The 20,702-nt window shown below is 42.3% G+C and overlaps 3 protein-coding genes across 11 annotated transcripts in view; 2 read left to right on the top strand and 1 right to left on the bottom strand.

Annotated features, from left to right (window-relative positions):
- The window catches only part of RNF111 (ring finger protein 111), a 92,170-nt gene extending 81,748 nt beyond the window's left edge, over positions 1–10,422 (top strand). For 3 of the 6 annotated variants that reach the window (XM_074966238.1, XM_074966236.1, XM_074966240.1), the window contains 2 exons: positions 5,519–5,622; positions 7,615–10,422. In XM_074966238.1, the coding sequence (XP_074822339.1) occupies positions 5,519–5,622; positions 7,615–7,732 (222 nt within the window). In that variant the 3' untranslated portion in view covers positions 7,733–10,422. Of the gene's footprint in view, positions 1–5,494; positions 5,623–7,614 lie in introns of all 6 variants that reach the window. The other 3 variants (XM_074966237.1, XM_074966235.1, XM_074966239.1) reach the window with 1 other exon arrangement.
- On the bottom strand, positions 178–13,909 carry LOC141995220 (uncharacterized). Of its 3 annotated transcripts, XM_074966241.1 has the most exons (3): positions 13,668–13,909; positions 6,545–6,743; positions 178–3,067 (listed from the first exon to the last, which is right to left on the bottom strand). In XM_074966241.1, exon 3 carries the CDS (start codon positions 2,145–2,147, stop codon positions 1,224–1,226), a length of 924 nt encoding a protein of 307 aa, XP_074822342.1. In that variant the 5' UTR covers positions 2,148–3,067; positions 6,545–6,743; positions 13,668–13,909; the 3' UTR covers positions 178–1,223. The 3 variants fall into 3 exon arrangements, with proteins under 3 accessions (XP_074822342.1, XP_074822343.1, XP_074822344.1); XM_074966242.1 differs by lacking the exon at positions 6,545–6,743; XM_074966243.1 differs by lacking the exons at positions 6,545–6,743; positions 13,668–13,909 and adding an exon at positions 7,070–7,097.
- Positions 13,910–14,241: 332 nt separating this feature from the next.
- CCNB2 (cyclin B2) lies at positions 14,242–20,702 on the top strand. 2 transcript variants are annotated; one of them, XM_074966254.1, is made up of 9 exons: positions 14,242–14,406; positions 16,068–16,196; positions 16,273–16,398; positions 16,810–16,980; positions 17,055–17,213; positions 17,591–17,827; positions 18,712–18,852; positions 20,053–20,163; positions 20,440–20,702. In XM_074966254.1, exons 1-9 carry the CDS (start codon positions 14,383–14,385, stop codon positions 20,542–20,544), a joined length of 1,203 nt encoding a protein of 400 aa, XP_074822355.1. In that variant the 5' UTR covers positions 14,242–14,382; the 3' UTR covers positions 20,545–20,702. The 2 variants fall into 2 exon arrangements, with proteins under 2 accessions (XP_074822355.1, XP_074822356.1); XM_074966255.1 differs by lacking the exon at positions 16,810–16,980 and having other exon boundaries at positions 14,243–14,406; positions 20,440–20,700.

Raw genomic sequence — 20,702 nt, 5'->3', positions numbered from 1 at the left:
AAATAGTGCCCTGCTGTGCTGTGTGGAACACTATAACACAAATGTAAAGGAAGAAAGCCCATAGGTTTAGAGAAAAGGAGGACTTGTGGCACCTTAGAGACGAACAGATTTATTTGAGCATAAGCTTTCGTGAGCTACAGCTCACTTCATCGGATGCATTCAGTGGAAAATACAGTGGGGAGATTTATATACACAGAGAACATGAAACAATGGGTGTTATCATACACACTGTAACGAGAGTGATCACTCAAGGTGAGCTATTACCAGCAAGGGTGAGGCGGGGGGAACCTTTTGTAGTGATAATCAAGGTGGGCCATTTCCAGCAGTTGACAAGAACGTCTGAGGAACAGCGGGCGGGGGAGAGGAATAAACATGGGGAAATAGTATTACTTTGTGTAATGACCCATCCACTCCCAGTCTCTATTCAAGCCTAAGTTAATTGTATCCAGTTTGCAAATTAATTCCAATTCAGCACTCTCTCCTTGGAGTCTGTTTTTGAAGGTTTTTTGTTGAAGAATTGCCACTTTTAGGTCTGTAGTCGAATGACCAAAGAGATTGAAGTGTTCTTCGACTGGTTTTTGAATGTTATAATTCTTGACGTCTGATTTGTGTCCACTGATTCTTTTAAGTAGAGACTGTCCAGTTTGGCCAACGTACATGGCAGAGGGGCATTGCTGGCACATGATGGCATATATCACATTGGCAGATGTGCAGGTGAACGAGCCTCTGATAGGGTGGCTGATGTGATTAGGCCCTATGATGGTGTCCCCTGAATAGATATGTGGACACAGTTGGCAACGGGCTTTGTTGCAAGGATAGGTTCCTGGGTTAGTGGTTCTGTTGTGTGGTGTGTGGTTGCTGGTGAGTACTTGCTTCAGGTTGGGGGGCTGTCTGTAGGCAAGGACTGGCCTGTCTCCCAAGATCTGTGAGAGTGATGGGTCGTCCTTCAGGATAGGTTGTAGATCCTTGATGATGCGTTGGAGAGGTTTTAGTTGAGGGCTGAAGGTGATGGCTAGTGGCATTCTGTTATTTTCTTTGTTGGGCCTGTCCTGTAGTAGGTGACTTCTGAGTACTCTTCTGGCTCTGTCAATCTGTTTCTTCACTTCAGCAGGTGGGTATTGTAGTTGTAAGAACCCTTGATAGAGATCTTGTAGGTGTTTGTCTCTGTCTGAAGGGTTGGAGCAAATGCGGTTGTATCGTAGGGCTTAGCTGTAGACAATGGATCATGTGGTGTGGTCTGGATGAAAGCTGGAGGGATGTCGGTAGGCATAGCGGTCAGTAGGCTTCCGGTATAGGGTGGTGGTTATGTGACCATAGCTTATTAACACCGTAGTGTCCAGGAAGTGGATCTCTTGTGTGGACTGGTCCAGGCTGAGGTTGATGGTGGGATGGAAATTGTTGAAATCATGGTGGAATTCCTCAAGGGCTTCTTTTCCATGGGTCCAGATGATGAAGATGTCATCAATGTAGCGCAAGTAGAGTAGGGGCATTAGGAGACGAGAGCTGAGGAAGCATTGTTCTAAGTCAGCCATAAAAATGTTGGCATACTGTGGGGCCATGCGGGTACCCATAGCAGTGCTGCTAATTTGAAGGTATACATTGTCCCCAAATGTGAAATAGTTATGGGTGAAGACAAAGTCACAAAGTTCAGTCACCAGCTTTGCCGTGACATTATCGGGGATAATGTTCCTGACGGCTTGTAGTCCATCTTTGTGTGGAATGTTGGTGTAGAGGGCTTCTATATCCATAGTTGCCAGGATGGTGTTTTCAGGAAGATCACTGATGGATTGTAGTTTCCTCAGGAAGTCAGTGGTGTCTCGAAGATATCTGGGAATGCTGGTAGCATAGGGCCTGAGGAGGGAGTCTACGTAGTCAGACAATCCTGCTGTCAGGGTGCCAATGTCTGAGATGATGGGGCATCCAGGATTCCCAGGTTTATGGATCTTGGGTAGTAGATAGAATACCCCTGGTTGGGGTTCCAGGGGTGTGTCTGTGCGGATTTGTTCTTGTGCTTTTTCAGGGAGTTTCTCGAGCAAATGCTGTAGTTTCTTTTGGTAACCCTCAGTGGGATCAGAGGGTAATAGCTTATAGAAAGTGGTGTTGGAGAGCTGCCTAGCAGCCTCTTGTTCATATTCCGACCTATTCATGATGACAACAGCACCTCCTTTGTCAGCCTTTTTGATTATGATGTCAGAGTTGTTTCTGAGGCTGTGGATGGCATTGTGTTCTGCACGGCTGAGGTTATGGGGCAAGTGATGCTGCTTTTCCACAATTGCAGCCCGTGCACGTCGGCAGAAGCACTCTATGTAGAAGTCCAGTCTGTTGTTTTGACCTTCAGGAGGAGTCCACCCAGAATCCTTCTTTTTGTAGTGTTGGTAGGAAGGTCTCTGTGGGTTAGTATGTTGTTCAGAGGTGTGTTGGAAATATTCCTTGAGTCGGAGACGTCAAAAATAGGATTCCAGGTCACCACAGAACTGTATCAAGTTCATGGGGGTGGAGGGGCAAAAGGAGAGGCCCCGAGATAGGACAGATTCTTCTGCTGGGCTAAGAGTGTAGTTGGATAGATTAACAATATTGCTGGGTGGGTTAAGGGAACCACTGTTGTGGCCCCTTGTGGCATGTAGTAGTTTAGATAGTTTAGTGTCCTTTTTCTTTTGTAGAGAAACAAAGTGTGTGTTGTAAATGGCTTGTCTAGTTTTTGTAAAGTCCAGTCATGAGGAAGTTTGTGTGGAAGGTTGGTTTTTTATGAGAGTATCCAGTTTTGAGAGCTCATTCTTAATCTTTCCCTGTTTGCTGTAGAGGATGTTGATCAGGTGGTTCCGCAGTTTCTTTGAGAGCGTGTGGCACAATCTGTCAACATAGTCTGTGTGGTATGTAGATTGTAATGGATTTTTTACCTTCAGTCCTTTTGGTATGATGTCCATCTGTTTGCATTTGGAAAGGAAGATGATGTCTGTCTGTATCTGTACAATTTTTTCATGAAGTTGACAGATTTCCACTCCATACGGCTAAATTCAGTGCCTTGCATAATGACAGGTTTTAGAGTAGCAGCCGTGTTAGTCTGTATCTGCAAAAAGAAATGCCTTTTAGTCCAATTGCAGCTCTTGGCTATATGAGCTAAAATTCTCAAAGAAAACTAGATGGATTTGTAGTCAAGTTCATACTCTTTAAATCTTCCAGTATTCTATTTAGATCAATTAGACCTGAAGTATTCGGCAGGAGCCCCAGACCTATGCAGCACCCTCTCTCCCAGTTCTCTCCTCCCTCTGCATCTCCTGTCCAGTTTCATCAGTACAGCATTCCTTTTATTTTTATCTTCAATTAATTTTACTCTGCTTCTAAATTTTAAAGTATACTGCAAAGTTCTGTACTGACAAAGTAACTCGGTTGTAGCGGGGGAAAGGTTTAGGCAGCTGGGTAGCGGATATTTTAGACTTTTTGTATCCAGGAAGGTGTTTGAGGCAAAGGGGGACAGGTAGGTAGGACGGGTAGTCACAAGTCAGTTGAGATCTTTTGTTACTATAGAGGGGCTGCATCTTCTCTTTAATGCCTCCTCTTGGGCAAAGACAGAGAGGTGACAATTTTGGTCCCCATCCCACTGACCCTTGATAGCATCTAACTGCCCCACTGTACCATTTTAGAGTATCTATCACTACCTCCAACAGTGAGTAATCACATAGCTGATCATTTCAGCAATGATATCAAGCAATGAAATAATTAATGGTGACATTTTAAATTGTCATTGGTCTTCATTGCTCACACTGTGGAGAATAATAGATGTATTTCATCTTAAGAGTTGTAACAAATTGTTTACAGACTTGGGCAGACATCATTCTTCTTCTTTGAGTGCTTGCTCATGTCAGTTCCAGTCTGGGGTGTGTGTGTGCGGTGTACATGGTTGCCAGAAATTTTCCCTTAGTGGTACCCGTTAGGCTGACTCTGGTGACCCCTGGAGGCCCGCGCTCATGCACTGGTATATAGGGCAGCGCCAGCCCTGCACCCTCTCAGTTCCTTCTTACCGCCTGTGACAGTTGTCAGAACAGCCTTCCTTTCCTTTGTGAAAACCCTTGCCTAGTGTTTAATCGAACTGTATTCTTGTAAACAATTATATTCAGTAGTTACTTAGTTATGCTTAGTTTTTTAGTAGTTGGATAGTCCCCTTTAGGGACGTTGCTCCGGGGTCGGGGCATGCCCGAACTGTGGCAAACCTATGCCAGTAAGTGATCCCCACTCCGGCTGCTTGAGGTGCCTTGGGGAAGTGCACGTTAAAGAATGGCACAAGATTTGTTGTGGGTTTAAACCAAGGACATAGGAGGACAGGGACATCAGGCTTAAAGCCCTACTTATGGAAGCAGCACTCAGGTTGGCCTCCAAGCTGAGCAGATCAATGCACAATGCCCTGCCGGCACCAGGTCGAGAGAGGGTGCTCCCCAGTGCCCAAGGGAGGCGCAAGTTACGACCCATGTCAGGCCACTCTCCCTCCCCACAAAGACAGATAGCAGCAGCACTTAGCCCTGTCTGGGACCCTCCCCTGACCTTGAACTCCTCACCCACCTTCAGGTTTTTATGCTTGAGTCACCCAGAATAGAATCAACATGAGCAATCACTCAAAGAAGAAGAAAAGGTTACTCACCTTTCATAGCTGTTGTTCTTTGAAATGTGTTGCTCATGTCCATTCCATGACCTGCGCTCCATCCCCGCTGTCAGAGTTGACGGCAAGAAGGAACTGAGAGGGCGCAGGGCTGGCGGCGCCCTATATATGGGTGCATGGGCCTTCTGGGATCGCCAGAGCTGGCCCTACGGGTACCACAAAGGGAAAATATCCAGCAACCGTGCACATGGCACACGTACATCCTGGAATGGAATGGGCATGAGCAGCACATCTCGAAGAACAACAGTTACAAAAGGTGAGTAACCACTTTTTTCCATTACTCTGTTCGCACTTTGAAGGCTTCCATAACTCTAAGGAATAGACTTCTTTTAAAAAGGAAAGCTTTGATTCTGGAGTAGTTATGTAGAAACTTAAAAATAATAGTTATGTATGAGGCAATTTAGGCCATTGGAGACTACATTATATACAAGACCCTGTCAGTAATATGGGTGGTGGTCTTTAATAGGTGAAGGTTTAAGGTACCAGACTTTACATGAGAATAATTCAACCATCGGTATGAGTTTTGTTTGAAATGTTTGTTCATGCATGAAATGAAGATATTCATATGCTTAGAGACAAAAAAACATCTTAACTTCATAGTCCCAAATATCTTTTAACCTCACATTTCAGTCTTTATTAATTCTTTATGCTCTTATATCTATACTAATTTTTAACTGTTTAAACGTTTGATATCTAGTCTTTAGAAGCAAACAAGTTGAAGATTTACTTTTTAAAATGTAACATATAATTTGTCAATCAGATGTTTTCCTAGAAATGAAATGTTGAATATGCATAAAAAGAGATTCTACTCAGTTTGTCAATAATGTCATCTCTACTAATAAGGTAACAACTGATTGGTTCTCACAGAGGAAACTGCACTGCAAACAAGATGGGGAGGAAGGAACAGAGGAAGACACAGAGGAAAAGTGTACCATCTGTTTGTCTATATTAGAGGAAGGTGAAGATGTCAGGTAAATAAACACTATTAGTACCTAATAATCAAAATCTAGTGCCGGAACACCTTTGGATATAGCACCCAGGAAACAAAAAGTTTACTTTTAAATTTTGCAGCATAAAATACTCCTGAGGGGATTCTGCGCCAAAAAATTAAAAATTATGTGTACAATATTTTAAAGTTCTGCACATTTTATTTGTCAGTAAATGTGGTTCCAGCATAGCAGTGGGGAGCAAAGGCCACTGGCTGCATTGAGGTGGGAGATCACCCTAAAGCCCTTATCTCCCTGTTACAGGGACAGCAGTGAGGCTGCACCCGACCCTGATACAGTGCAAGGGCTGGGCCTACCCCTCTGCACCAGATGTGGGTGGGCAGGCTCAGCCCAGCAGGATCCAGGTGTGGGGTGAGAGGTTTCTGTGTTGGGCAATCTGGGTGTGGGTGGCTTTACAAAAAATCTGGATACAGAGGGGCTTATTGGGGGGCTTGGGGTGCAGGGGCAATGGGACTCTGCTGGGGATCCAGGTGAAGGTGGTTGGGGCTCAGTAGAGGGGTCTGGATGTGGGGCGATGGGGCTTCGTGTCGGGGGGGTCCTGGTGCTGGGTGAGTAGGGCTTGATGGGGTGGGGGTCCAGTTGCAACTGGTTGGGGATCAGTGGGGTGGGGATATGGGTCTGGGGGCTCATCAGAGGGGTCCAGGTATAGGGGCATAGGGCTTGTCAAAGTGAGGGTTTGATGAACCTGCTTAACGGGGGAGCCCCAGCTACTGCTAAGGGGATGTTGCATGCTATCCTTCCACTCCCCGCCCCCCCCCCAATTCCCCTATTCCCTTTTCTTCTCCATCCTCAATCCCACATTCCCCTCCCCGTGCCCTATTGCACCTGCTTCTTCCCCCCTTCCCTGTCTCTTCCCCCCCCCCCCTTCCCTTATATCAGCACTCACTGTTGCACAGAAAACAGGAAATCTCCCAGCACACGGAACGGGAACACGACTGGCACTAGGACCCAGGAGGCGGCATTCAATCAGTGGAGCCAGATGAAGCTGCCTTTAGCTGGGAAGTTCTGTGCTTGCAGAAATGATAGGGCAGGTAACCCCGTGTGCCCCCTCCCCGTGCCTCACCTCTGTTTGGAGAGGGGCAATCCTGATAAAAAAAAAAAACAAAAAAAAACTGTACCTATGGTCGTCCCCCCACTCGGCTTCTCTGCCATTTTCTGCAGGGAAGCACAGGAATTCGGAGAGGATTGGGGGAGGCGCATTTTCTGCTGTTGCGCAGTCACGCGGAATCCCCCCAGGAGTAATGAAAGAACTCACTTGATATGTTTAGAAATACATTTAAACAAGTGAAGTCTGTCTTACTGTCAGTTATCGGCAATAATTCTCAATTTCTATATTGACTTTTTTAATAACAAATTATAGTAGTACGAAAAGCTTTTAGGGGCCATTGGCACATCAGATCCTATATCCTACCTCCAACAATTGCCCGTGCTGTTGGTTCAGTGGATGGTGAAAGTCCTCTTAATGCACTGAGCTGATTGTCCAGTACCATAGAACTGGTGAAGAGGCAAATGGCAGGTCAATTGTCAATCAAGCTCACGTCTTGAGCCAAGACTGATAGCACTAGTAAAAGGTAGATATGGTAATTGCAGGTGCTATTAGTTTCCTTTTAAAAATCTTACTATGCTGTCTCCCTCACTGTCTTGAACAATGGATTCTATGGGTTAATTCTACACAGCCCCATTCTTCTTTACTAGTGCAAGTCTGGAGTAACGCTACTGAAGATACAGCAGAGTTACATCACTGTAACAGAGCATAATCTGTCCCATAGTATTCTGCATTAAAATGTTCTATCATTTTTAATCTTACTGACAATTTAGTGGAGATATAGCCCTTTGTTCTTTCATTTTTGGCTGGTGCCAATTTTTATATATAAAATTTCAGATTTCAGCAACAAGAAAAACTAATAACACTGTAAATACTGTATTAAAAATTAACTCTTTCTTTTCTGCTAACAGGCGCCTTCCATGTATGCACCTTTTCCACCAAGTGTGTGTAGATCAATGGTTGATTACTAACAAGAAGTGCCCCATTTGCAGAGTGGACATTGAAGCTCAGCTGCCAAGTGAAAGTTGACACCATTTTCCAGAACTCTTGTCCTCCTTCTCACTCCCTTCCATCCTTCCTGGTACTGCAGTCTACCAAAGATGGCATGACTTACCTGCGCAGATTTGGAAGCATTGATCCTAGAGTGCTATCTCTGCTATATGGTACAACTAATGCTAGACCTACAGTTTATGTAGACAGTTGAGTTTCAGTGTATTTATAAAGCTTTTTTAGGTTTTACATTTTTTTCTTTTAATTCATTTTACTGTATTTTTGCATGGTTCCTTGTATTGCATTTGTTTGCACATATTATGGGCTTTGTGACCCCAAACTTGCAGGCAAGATTAGCTGCTTTAGTAAGTAGAATTGTGTGTTGTTCCCTTCCCTCCCAAACATAGTATCAAGCTTTGAGAATATGATTTCACTCATTACTAACCTCAGATATCTTAATTTAATCAATCATGTATTTTAGTTTAATGTATAAAGATCATCTAGAAAATAATAATATTGTATATTAAGACATTCCTTAATTAGGAAAAAATGGCTGCTGTATATTTACAATGTCAGTTCTGAGTCAAATACCATCCTTAATACTGGGAACAGAATACAAACTATATTCGGTCTGACTGATACAGCTGGTATACGCCTCACCAGAGTTTTGTCTGATCAAATTTTATGTTTTTAAACTTTCAGCACAATACAGATATATTTGAATGTCAATATTAAACATTTAGACTGCTGTTCAGATTGTATTTATCATTTTCTTCCAATGTCTAGAAATTTGAATCCCTAACTTAATATTTGTTGCTGTGAAACAGCTCTAATGAACACTAAATATTGATTTCAATTAGCTGGATTGTAGATACTTGCAGATTGAATGCATTTTTAGGGAAACAAATATGTAGAATTTTGTTCAGTCTTCTGCTAAGTACGTCAAATTACCTGCACACATTGGTTTTGTAAAGCCATTTAATCAGAACCTAGAATTGCAGTCCTTAAGGCAGGATCCATGCTTTCTTAGAACTTTTAAAGAACCCAGATCTCTCATGGGATTTTTATTAGTTTTAAAGTTAATAAAGTCAGCTAAATCCACCTGTCACTTGTTTTGTCACTAGTAACTTAAAAATCTGTAAATCTCTGTAGAAACTGACACAAATTATGTGATTACCTTGTTTTGCTTTGATCATAGATTCCCTCTTTATAAATTACCAACAGTCCATCACTGATTGAAAATATTTTCTATAGTTAAGATTTGCTGCATAATATAGTATATAGAATTAAATTAATGTACTAACATTTCTCCTTTGGAGGAAGTTTTAATCCACTTCGGGACAAGTTCCTTATCAAAATACTTTGACACACAGTATAGTATAGTTTATTTAAAATGTGTTGAAGAGAGGCTCAAGAACATCAAGACAGTATTACTGTCACAACCTGGAAGAGATGTTCCTGTGGGATCATATGTGAACATGTCAATAAGCTTGCATTAAGCCACCTGCTTTGTAAGTGGATTGAATAATAAATACCTTCCGTTTCCCTTGTGTCTTTCATAATCAGTTAAGTGTAAAACAGTTTACAGTAAAACACAAATCAAAATGTTTTGTTTACACCTAACAAATTGTGATCCATTTATAAGTGTAACCTTATCTAATTTGATGCCTGTTTGTCTGGTTAAAAGCAGCTCCCTCCCCCCCCCCCCTTTTTTTTTTTTTAATCCTTTCATGTCAGGAGTAGCATTTTCCAATGCAATGTCCATTGCTGGCAATAGACTTAATACCTCTGGCACTAAGGCATTAAGCAGGGAGAAGTTTTGTCCTAACAGTTATGATTAATGGACATTTTAAAGCTTACTTGCATTGTTAAAAGTAAACTTAATTTGAAGACTTGAATCACTTTTGTGTTTAATTTGGTGGGGTGGCGTGGGGTGAGGGGGATGAGGGAGAAAGATAACGTGATTTGGCTGCTCCAAACTATCATGGTTTTAAACTGAAGCTTCTTAGCGTATGTAGCTATAAGGACCTGTGGCTGGGTATGAAATTGAAGCTGTAGTGGATAAAATTAACTGGAAAGACGAAACAGGAACCCTTTTCAACTCTTCAGTGCATATGAAGAAAAAAGGAGGGGAGGTAGCTTTCCAGGGGTGCACCCCAACTGATAGTTGAAGGTGGGAGGACACTCACTTTTAAAGTTACATCATAGGTACTTAGAGACATGGAAATAATTGAGACCCAGGGTGCACAATGAGTCCACTTTGGCATACCTTCCAGGGACAAAGAAGCACAGACTTTTTTTAAAAATGCACCAGATTTCGGTGTCTGGTACTTAGAGGTATTTTAGTGGCCCATGAGTTGACCTATTTTATAACTGCTACTGATACTGTCTTGCTTTTAAATGTATACATAACATATTGTAAAGTGATGTTTAACAGTTATGTGCCAGGAATCTCAGTTCTTGTTATGTGCTAATGCAGGGGCTAATAAACCTGCAGCCTACTCCTATTCCAGAAAGTTGTGACCTGATATAATTTAGGGAAAGGAAAATTAATGGGTTTTTGAAAACTTCCACCACTTACTGTGCTTTACTTGCTTAGATGCATTGCCTTAAGTTTTCTGCAGCATCTTTGACTTTCAAGATAAGTCTCAACAGTATGCATCAAATTACTTTTCATATAAAATTCCATTGTCAGAACAAATCCTTTTGTATGCAATAAATAAAATGTTAGACTGATCATCTGCAGTCTGTTTTTTCATAAAAGTTGTTTTCAATTTTGCCTTCTAGTTTATAAGCTCTTCATTTGAACAATAATTCTTTGGCATAAGCTGTTTACTTGCATCCTAACAATGGATGTGTCTGTGGGAACATCACAACCTCAGTATGAAAGGATTAAATATTTTATAAAGCTCCAGTTATATACAGAAGTCAGTATCTTAATTAAAATAGTGGATTGTTTGAAATGCTACACCCACAGCATTTGTCATTTTCTCTACAACTAAGAGAATTCATGCAAATTACTACTAGATTTGTTTACTTGTGTACATAAGATAACACTTTGATTTATTTTGCTCTCAAAGTGTAAATCCAGTTGTTAGCGACCATAATACTTGCATGGTATTTGAATTTTCTCCCATGATGATAGCAGCGTAAGTGACTGAACCACAAAAAAGGGTCTGGAATATGAAAGGGAATTTTCAAACACCTTCATGTTGATTGTTCTACAACAAAAAATGTGAGTGAATTAAAAAGTAGCTTCTGAAGCGGGAGTGTGTGCGCTTCATGCTGATGAAAACTGAACAACTATCAAAACACCATGAAACAGTGAAAAGCAGTGGTGATGATACCATGTATTGGGTGCTTACCTTTGATGTTTTACTTTGCCTTTCACTATTATTACTCTGACAGGTTTCAGAGTAGCAGTCGTGTTGGCTGTATCCGCAAAAAGAAAAGGAGTACTTGTGGCACCTTAGAGACTAACCAATTTATTTGAGCATAGTCTCTAAGGTGCCACAAGTACTCCTGTTACTACCCTGAGATACCTTGAGTTTTTTTCCTCAAGTAGGCAAAAATTTTAAATCTTTACAGCACAAATGCATTGTACCACTGAATCTTGGAAAACCTTCAACATATGAGAACTTGCTTTCTCACCATTTTTGTATGGTGTTTATTTCCATGCAAACCTGTTGAGTTGTTGCCTGCATAATAATGCATGTACTATAACAAAGATTTGCTGTGGAACTCCATATTAAGGAAAGTAAAAAGTCCATACTTGGAGCAGCCTCAAAGGCAGACCTCCCATTATACTACTGTCCTAGTCTGACTGGGACTGACTATAAACATAAGTGACTGAAACAAGGAGGAGTCCGGTGGCACCTTAAAGACTAACAAATTTATTTGGGCATAAGCTTTCGTATGCCTGCACCTGTAACTTTCATTCCAGGCATCTGAAGAAGTGGGTTTTTTACCCACGAAAGCTTATGCCCAAATAAATCCGTTAGCCTTTAAGGTGCCACCGGACTCCTTGTTGTTTTTGTGTATACAGACTAACACGGCTACCCCCCTGATACATAACTGACTGAAGAACTAAAGGATTTACTTTGAAACACTGGGGAACATTTACGCAAAGCTGAGTCAGAAATGTGCATGACTGGCTACATCTGAACACATAATGACATTACGTGGGATAATAGAGGGAGAAGTTTCAGAGTAGCAGCCGTGTTAGTCTGTATTTGCAAAAAGAAAAGGAGTACTTGTGGCACCTTAGAGACTAACCAATTTATCTGAGCATAAGCTTTCGTGAGCTACAGCTCACTTCATTGAGCTGTAGCTCACAAAAGCTTATGCTCAAATAAATGTTTGTCTCTAAGGTGCCACAAGTACTCCTTTTCTTTTAGAGGGAGAAGTGTTACAGCATATCCCATAAAATGGGACTGTCCTGATAAAGCAGGAAGAAACTGAGCCTTAAAGCAAAGAAAACAAATTGGTACGGTATGGCAAAGAATGACCTTTCTTAAGAGAGTTGTAAGATATATAAGATCAAATTAAGACAAATGGATAGATTGGAAGACTTAAAATCAGATCATTACGCTCAAAGGCTGGGGCACAAACATTTTAATTCAAAAATAAGAAACCTTGAAAGAAACAAGTATTGAGTGCTTGTACAGGTGAACACAATGAGAGCTAGCTGGAAGTAGTAACATTCATTATTGGATTCAGAGTAGCAGCTGTGTTAGTCTGTATCCGCAAAAAGAAAAGGAGGACTTGTGGCACCTTAGAGACTAACCAATGTATTTGAGCATAAGCTTTCATGAGCTACAGCTCACTTCATCGGATGCATTATTGGAGTAGCATGGCCATTAGATTTCACCTTGTTGAAAAAAGCTGTGCTGATTTTTCAGTTCTGCTCTCAAAAGGAATAAATGTTTGATGATCCTATAGTGAGTGTGGGGAATTAGAGGAAACCTAATTCATGCTGTGCTTTTTAACTTTTGCCATGGGCAGGTATATTATAGCCATGCTACCTAACCTTTCTTTGAGTCATACCCATATCAAATAGACTTTCACCTGTCATAAATCACAGGTGTTACAAGGCTTAGCTGGCTACAACAGCCTTTTGGGGTTCTCTACTGTAAGGAAATATGCACTTATGTATTATAGTCCTTCCTATTACCAATGCAGTAGAACTGTATTTTGGACTACCTCTCTGCTTGAATATTAGCCACTGCTCCTATGCAACTACAGGAATACATTAAAAGAAAAAAAAAGTGTAGGTGGATGTACGTTGTTCAACTGTTCTAAGACATTACCTTGAAGCACTTCATATTAAGGTTTCAATACCTAATTTTCCCACTTTTCCATTTTAAAAATCAAGGTTTGTAGAGACAACTTCATATGCTAATGGCACAGATCTTAACCACACAATATACGTACTATAAGCTTATGCTGGAAGATGAGCTTCTGATAAGTTTAGTGGGCCCTCAATGCCAGAAAGACTTTGGTGTTTTGTTGGATATGGCAAATATTACCACGGGTTTGGTTCACAAGGTATAAAGGACCTTGAAAGTCATTAGGAACTTTAACATACCTATATATAATATGAAGAATAACTCAATGAATAAGAGAAAAAGCACTAAACTGTACTGGGTTGTGTGTGTGTATGTATATATATAAGGGCTATTGAGTAATAACAGCTCACATGATTAACTCAAAATTAATCATGATTGAAAAATCAACTGCAATTAATTGCACTTAATACCAATTTAAATTTATGAAATATATTTGGATGTTTTGCTATACATTTTTAAATACAGCAATTCAATTACAACACAGAATACAAAGTGTACAGTGCTCACTTCATATTTTTTATTACAAATATTTGCACTGTAAAAATGATTAAAAAAATAGAGTATTTTTCAATTCATCTCATACAAGTACTGGAGTGTGAGCTCTTTATCCTTAAAATGCAACTTACAAATGCGGGCTTTTTCTTGCATAACCGGCTGCACTCGCGCGAGCTGCAGACAGGAGGGTTCCAAGGCGGAACGGGGCTGCCCTCAGCCCGGGCCGCGCGCGGGAGCGGCCGGGCGCGTCACTTCTCCTACACGCGCGCGAGGCCGTGGGCGGCACCTGCCGCGCCCAGCCCCCACCGCCTCCCCAGGCCGCTCTCTAACGCCCCGCCTCTCAGCGCCGCGCGCTCCGCTTGCGGAACAAGGCCGACCCCCTTCCCTCCCCCCTTGGCTCTGGCGGCCCAGTCACTAGGGACCGACCGGCCCCGTCCCGAGTGCTGCCTCCACCCGAGGTGACTACGTGTCCCAAGCTCCTTTGCGCAAGGTCCGAGCTCGCGAGAACTCTCAGTCGTAGCGGAGATCTGGACCGGCTTCCTTTGAATCTTTGTTTCTGTTAAGATCTCTATTCCCGCGGAAGCGCTTCGAATCCAGCTTTCCCTTCCCGGCCAAGGGTCATCGTCACGGCAACGTATGGGGCGGAGCCCGAATGCTGGGCCAATCAGAGGAGAGCATCGTACGAAGCTGTCCAATGGGAGCACAGGCGGGGCGCTATTTGAAGCTGAGGGCGGCGCGCTAGGCTAATAGCGTAGTAGCTGTATCAAGAGGCGGAAGGGGTGTAGGGGTCGCTTTTATTCCTCACTCTTACAGCCCGACCGTCTCCAGTCAAGAGTCGCCGTTCTCATGGCGCTGGTCCGGCGCGCTGCGGTGAGTGCGGGTCTGGGCCCGGGCCGCTGGTGCCGAGCTGCGGGGACGCGCTGGATCGGGCAGGCGGCCGCAGAGAGCGGTGCGGCCGGAGCAAGCCGTGGGGTTGGGGCGGCGGGGAGCGCGCTGGCGCCCTGCTCCTGCCCACGCTGGAGAGCGCTTGTGCGGAGACCCCTGCCGTTAGGCTAAGGGCCCGGAGCAGTTAAATGTTCTCTGCGTAGCTCCGGCTGGGGACAGTCGGAGGCTTCGGCCCAGGCTGCACGTGAAGCTTCAGCCGGGCTAAGGTCCCCTCTACGCTAGAGGTTTGTACTACCTCCGCTGAGACGCGTGCAGCCCGCCTGCTGCACAGCCAGCGTGTCACCACTCGCCGTCCCCGCGGAAGGGGTTTTCTCGTTGTCAGAGTCAATACACCCCCTTGGGGAGCTGTAGTCGGTCAATGGCACAGTGGTGTCTATAGCCGGGGTTAGGTTGGCTTAACTGCATCTGCCTGGGGTGGGAATTTTTCACACCACTGACTAATATAGTTAGTTTTTAGGTGTAAATAAGGCCGAACACTGAGGGTCTGAGTGGTTTCCCTGGGACAAATTAGACATTCAGGGCTAAGGTATTGATCTCAGTTGTGTCCGTCAGGCAGGAAACTCAGCAGATGGCGAGAGCAGCCGTTATGAGCATGCTTTCCTGTGGGAACCGACACAGAGCTGCTTGGGTACGGCACTTGCTCTGGAGATGGCATGGGGATTTTCCAGCGAGTAAAATGCCTATTTGTTCTGTGCTCATGGATATGGGATCTTCTGTATCACTCGGATTAGAATACAGCTGCCTCTGTTGGACTCCTGTTTTCTGATGGAAACAATGTTGCAAAGTCCCAAATGCAGGCAAACTGTTTAGACAAAAGGGATAGCAAAAATTTAACTCCTACCTTGTGACCACTGAAATGTTCTTACAGTAAAGTAAGCTTTCTTAAAGACTTGTGCATATGTAGATGTTAATCTTTTTGAGGTAATGCTTTTTTTACTTTGTTGAAAGCTTTAGTCCTTATGAAAGATTTCTAACTTCACAGTAACAAAGAGGGCTGGGTTTCAGTATGGCTTTTAAAGGCTTGGATGCGCTATCTATCTAAAACTGAGTAGGGGAGTGCTTCAGTCCTTTGAAGTACAGTGTGTGCCGAAATAACTCTGAAAGGCAACAGTCTTTTACCATGCAATGTAAAATGCATAAGGCAGTAATTCCCTCTCTAGGTGATGACCTAAGAGAAACCAGTTTGGTCACTGGATCATCTCCATGGAAATTCATCTTTAGTTACAATTGGGTGGACACACTAAATAGCTAAGCCACAGGTGAGCATTCTAAAACTGATGCTAAAAAAAAGCATGGTTTCCAGTCAGGAAGAACAAGATTTGGGTGACTTCATCTGTAATGTCTCTAAATGTAGTCAATTTTTAATTGCACTCTCCATAATGCATCTAATCCTCCTTTATTCACCTCCCCATCCTGCTGAGCACAATTATGTGCTGTGAAACAAAACATGGTATAGTGGTACTGTGGGTGCCCAGATACCATGGTGGTGGGAGATTTTGAGATTAGTATAATCTGAAAGTAACCAGTTTTACTTGGAGTTGATTTGGTTTAGTTTTTTTAACCTTGTTTACAATTTTCCCTTGCAGATTACTAGAGGGGTGGAGAATGCTATGACAGGACTTAACAACAAAGCCAAAAGTCAAGTGACTAACAAAAGGACTGCTTTGGAAGAGATTGGAAATAGAGTTACAACCAGAGGAACACATGCAGCCAAGGTAAAGCTGTAGTTCAACTCTAGCTGTCAGAAAAGCAACTTATTAGTTCTGCGTTAACTGTTCTTTCCTCTGGTAGAAAACAGAGAGCTTCAAAGTACCCGTAAAAACTACAAAAGGAGCTACTAAACCAGCAAATGTAACTGCACAACCTAAACCTCCAGCTGCAGTAAATTTAACTCTCAAAGAAGAGACTGTTCCAAAGGTAGGAAATGGCAAATTCCTATGTCACTCTCCAGTTCCTAACCCTTGGTCCTCCACTCTACCCCTTTCTAGGCCAGAGTTTTAACACTTCAGAAAAAGATCAGATTCATTTTATGATATTATTCCTGGCTTCAGTCTATTAGCTTACAGTCACAACTAACTTGGGATGTGACATAATACTACCCATTAGGACTTGCAAAAGAACTTGTCAGATCAAGAAATATATCTATAATTGGGTAAAGGCCTTATAGGCTAAAATATTGTAGGTATCTTAAATGGCATGTAGAGTCTTAGGTTTTGGTAGCCGCTTTCCTAGTTTGTATTACAGGCAAACTCCCAACTCAGGGGGAGGGGGGTCTTAAATGAGAGAGACTTAATGTATGGGCCTCAGTGACTATAATCTGTCCACTAGATTCTGTCTCCAACCCCCATGGATGTATCCATGAAAGAAGAGGACCTGTGCCAAGCTTTCTCTGATGTGCTGCTTAACAACATAGAGGATATTGATGCTGATGATTGGGAAAACCCTCAACTCTGTAGTGACTATGTAAAAGATATTTATCTGTATCTGAGGCAGCTTGAGGTATGGATGCCTAAGTACTACACATTCAAGTGAAATTAAGCTTTCAGTCTTTCATATTGGTCTCTCTTTAACAGCTGCAGCAATCAGTACGTCCACACTACCTCAATGGGAAGGAGATCAATGGGCGTATGCGTGCAATTCTAGTTGATTGGCTGGTTCAGGTCCACTCAAGATTTCAGCTCTTGCAGGAAACACTGTATATGTGTGTTGCAATTATGGACCGCTTCTTACAAGTAAGTATCTGAAACCTGATCCAAGCACATTGTACAGGCTTATGAGACTCATTAAATTAGTACACTCTAAAATAACTCTTGTCCTCTGTTTATGGTTTCTGGGTTACAGATGTTCCAGGCAAACTTAAAATCTGTTAACCTATAATTTTCTACCTGAGCTAAAAGGTGGAAGTGGTAGTTCTGACTAACACAAGTCATTCTAGGGACACAGATGCATCCCAAGGCTAAATCTAGAAGTCTTGCATGCTGAAAACGTAAATGGGGAGGGGGAAAAAAATGTGCTGACTCACTGAATGGAAACTCATACCTTGTACTTGTTGAAAGGTAATACATCATGAAGATTAAACAGTTCTCTAAACTCATGTGACCTTATACAGATTCACCCAGTATCCCGTAAGAAGCTTCAGCTGGCTGGTGTTACAGCATTGCTTCTTGCCTCAAAGTATGAGGAGATATTCTCTCCTGATATTGCGGATTTTGTTTACATCACTGACAATGCATACTCTAGCTCTCAGATCAGAGAGATGGAAATGATGATACTTAAGGAGCTGAACTTTGACTTGGGACGCCCTCTGCCACTTCACTTCTTAAGGAGAGCATCAAAAGCTGGTGAGGTAGGTACTTCCTCTAGCTATCTTAAAATCCTCCTGCTTATGAGAGACTAGTATTGGAGGCATGGAATGTCAGGACTTCCATTAACACTTCATTTAGGCAGTGTGATTTTTACCTCCTGACTTAAAGCACAATGAGCTGAAGGAGACTTTCTGGTGGGTGGGCCGTGTATACAGTTGAATGCTTGTTATAGGAAAAGGACTGAGCGGTATTAAGTTACTTTGTGGTCATGGAGTCAAGCAACTCATCAGCCTTTGCTGCAATTCATAACATGGTTGTCTCAAATTTTACAAGCCTCATGTTGAGGCTTCTGTTCTGACTTTTAAAAGATACTAAAACTATGGTTGTAATGTGGTGTTAACTAAAGGAGTCAAGGATATTTGACTTGCCAGCTCAAAGAATGGAAGTCTTATTGGGTGGAAAATTAGCTGTAATACCTAAGCTTACTTTTTGATAAGTGTTTAACTAATTCATTGTCTCCCTCTAGCTTCTCTTTAGGGAAAAGGTGGGACTCTCCTCATTTGCTAGGTCTGTTATGCTAGTATTATGCTATAGTGCTTGTTGCAAACACTACAGGGAATATAATTCAGCTATTTTTATGGGGTGAGGAGAATCTTGACAATTCTGTTTAGATTTGGGTTAGACTGAATTTAAGCCCTGTTAACCTGGGAGAACAGGTTAAGAGTCTCTTGGCCTCTCTCTCCTGAAGGAAGAGATCAAATTCCTACTTAACATAGTTTCAAAGATTTGTATGACTGAGAACGGGTCAACAACTGTTTTCCAAACAGGAGCAAGAACATAAAGTAGATTAGTACCACCATCAAGGTGGTCCAGGTTTATAATGAAGTGACAAATTTCATGAACTAACAAGCTGTTGATCTGGCAGGCTGATGCTGAGCAACATACACTAGCAAAGTACCTGATGGAGCTGACACTCATAGACTATGATATGATACACCATCATCCTTCAGAGATAGCAGCTGCTGCCTTATGTTTGTCTCAAAAGGTTCTGGGGCAAGGCAAATGGGTGAGTTGCTTTTTGTGATTTGTTCAAGGCCACAGAATAGACGGCTGTCAAACTTATGTAGTATGTAAGCTGCACTCCAACATAATGAGTAACTGCAAAGTATAGCTGGTAGGATAAGTAATCCAAGAAATGTAGTAATAAATGGAAAGGTTCCAGCTTGTTGCCCTTAAGCATTGGAATGTTCAAGCCTACCAGTAGTTGGAAGGCTAGAACATTTTTTGTCACAGTGCTACTTAGCACACCGGCCCATACTAGCAAGTAACTAAACTTATCAGGAACAACAATGGCAGGAAAAGCCAGCTTGACCATTAGGTAACATGCCTTGAGTATTTTCCCTTGCGGACGATAGACCTTTTAACACTTCAAAAGACAACATCAAAATGTCCTTGCTTGCTAAATAGCTAAGCCTAATAACGTTTTGGTCAGTGTAAAAATTCCACTTCAGAAAGCAGTGCGTTCTGATATTACAAAGAATAGTGATTGCATGATGGTGAATTCCAACCACAGCAACTGAACTTCTAAACTATCTGCACGAACTTGTTAGCTTGGTTTACAGCTTTTGCATAAACCAGTTCTTGGACAAGGTGGGGAAAGACCACATCTAGGAAATAGTGTCAAGATACCACAGACAATTTGGTACCAGTTTTACTGAGACAGGCAGTCAAAAGTAGGTGTCTACCTGTGGCCCTCAGGCATTTTAAGTAGAAAACTTTGCGCCTAGATTATGAATAAAACATGTTTTGAGTTGTGCCCTGCAATTCTTAAACTGAAGTGTTTGAATCAGCCCTGCTGTTACAGGTGACCTGTCCCCCCAGCCCCTGTGCTGTACAGAGCAGTTAGAAGTGTGCTGAGTAGTTGCTGAGCACCTGTTGAGGATTTTTCTGCCACTGAACCTGCTCAGCACACAAGATTCAACAACACTTCTTCCCTAAAGTATGTATTGTGGCCTCTTGACGCTCCTGAAATATTGTCATAAGGATTTCATATATTAAGTTGGATGCCACTACTCTGGCCTAATAGCAAGGATGATTCTGATCTAAGCTACACCTGGTAAAGCTCAAGTTCAACTTGTCACCTCTAATGTCCAGTCTAAACCAAACTTATTACAGTTGGTGTTACCTGAAGTAAACTGTAGTGCCTCAGGCAGACATAATCTCTTTAAGATGCTACTCTAGGGTTCTGACTAGTCTTGTATTGCAGGGTGTAAAGCAGCAGCACTACACTGGGTATGCAGAAGACAATCTTATGCTAATTATGCAACATATGGCCAAGAATGTAGTAAGAGTAAATGAGAACTTAACAAAATACACTGTAAGTATACACTAAGGGCAAATATCTAATTATGCTTCAAATGTTAATACATAATTACTTTGACAGATGTCTCTATTGCTTCAGTTTTACTCTATAAAAGAGTATGCTCTTACTCCCTCTTTTGACTATTCAGCAACTTCCTGGCCCCTTTTCAAAGTGCCTCAGTGGAAATGAGTAGGTGGCTTAACCACTTACTAGTAAGTAGTCTGATCTCTCTAGCATGGCACAAAACAATGTAAACTTGATATTACTTAACAGTCTCTCTAATTCCTACAGGCCATAAGGAACAAGTATGCAAGCAGCAAACTCATGAGGATCAGCACAATTCCTCAACTGAACTCCAAAACAATCAAAGACCTTGCTTCATCTCTCTTGGGATAATCCTAGGTAGACGATTCCTACTCCATGCACTTTGTCAACATGCCTATTGAGGCACAACTGCTGCTTTTGTACATAGCCTTTCAATCTTAGTACAGACCCCTCAGATTCACTCTGAAAGCAAACTTTTAAACTTGCCCTTTAATACTCTTGTATATCTA

Source organism: Natator depressus, chromosome 10 (genome assembly GCF_965152275.1).
Source record: "Natator depressus isolate rNatDep1 chromosome 10, rNatDep2.hap1, whole genome shotgun sequence".
NCBI lineage: Eukaryota > Metazoa > Chordata > Testudines > Cheloniidae > Natator > Natator depressus.
This window is presented reverse-complemented; position numbering and strand designations above follow the sequence as displayed.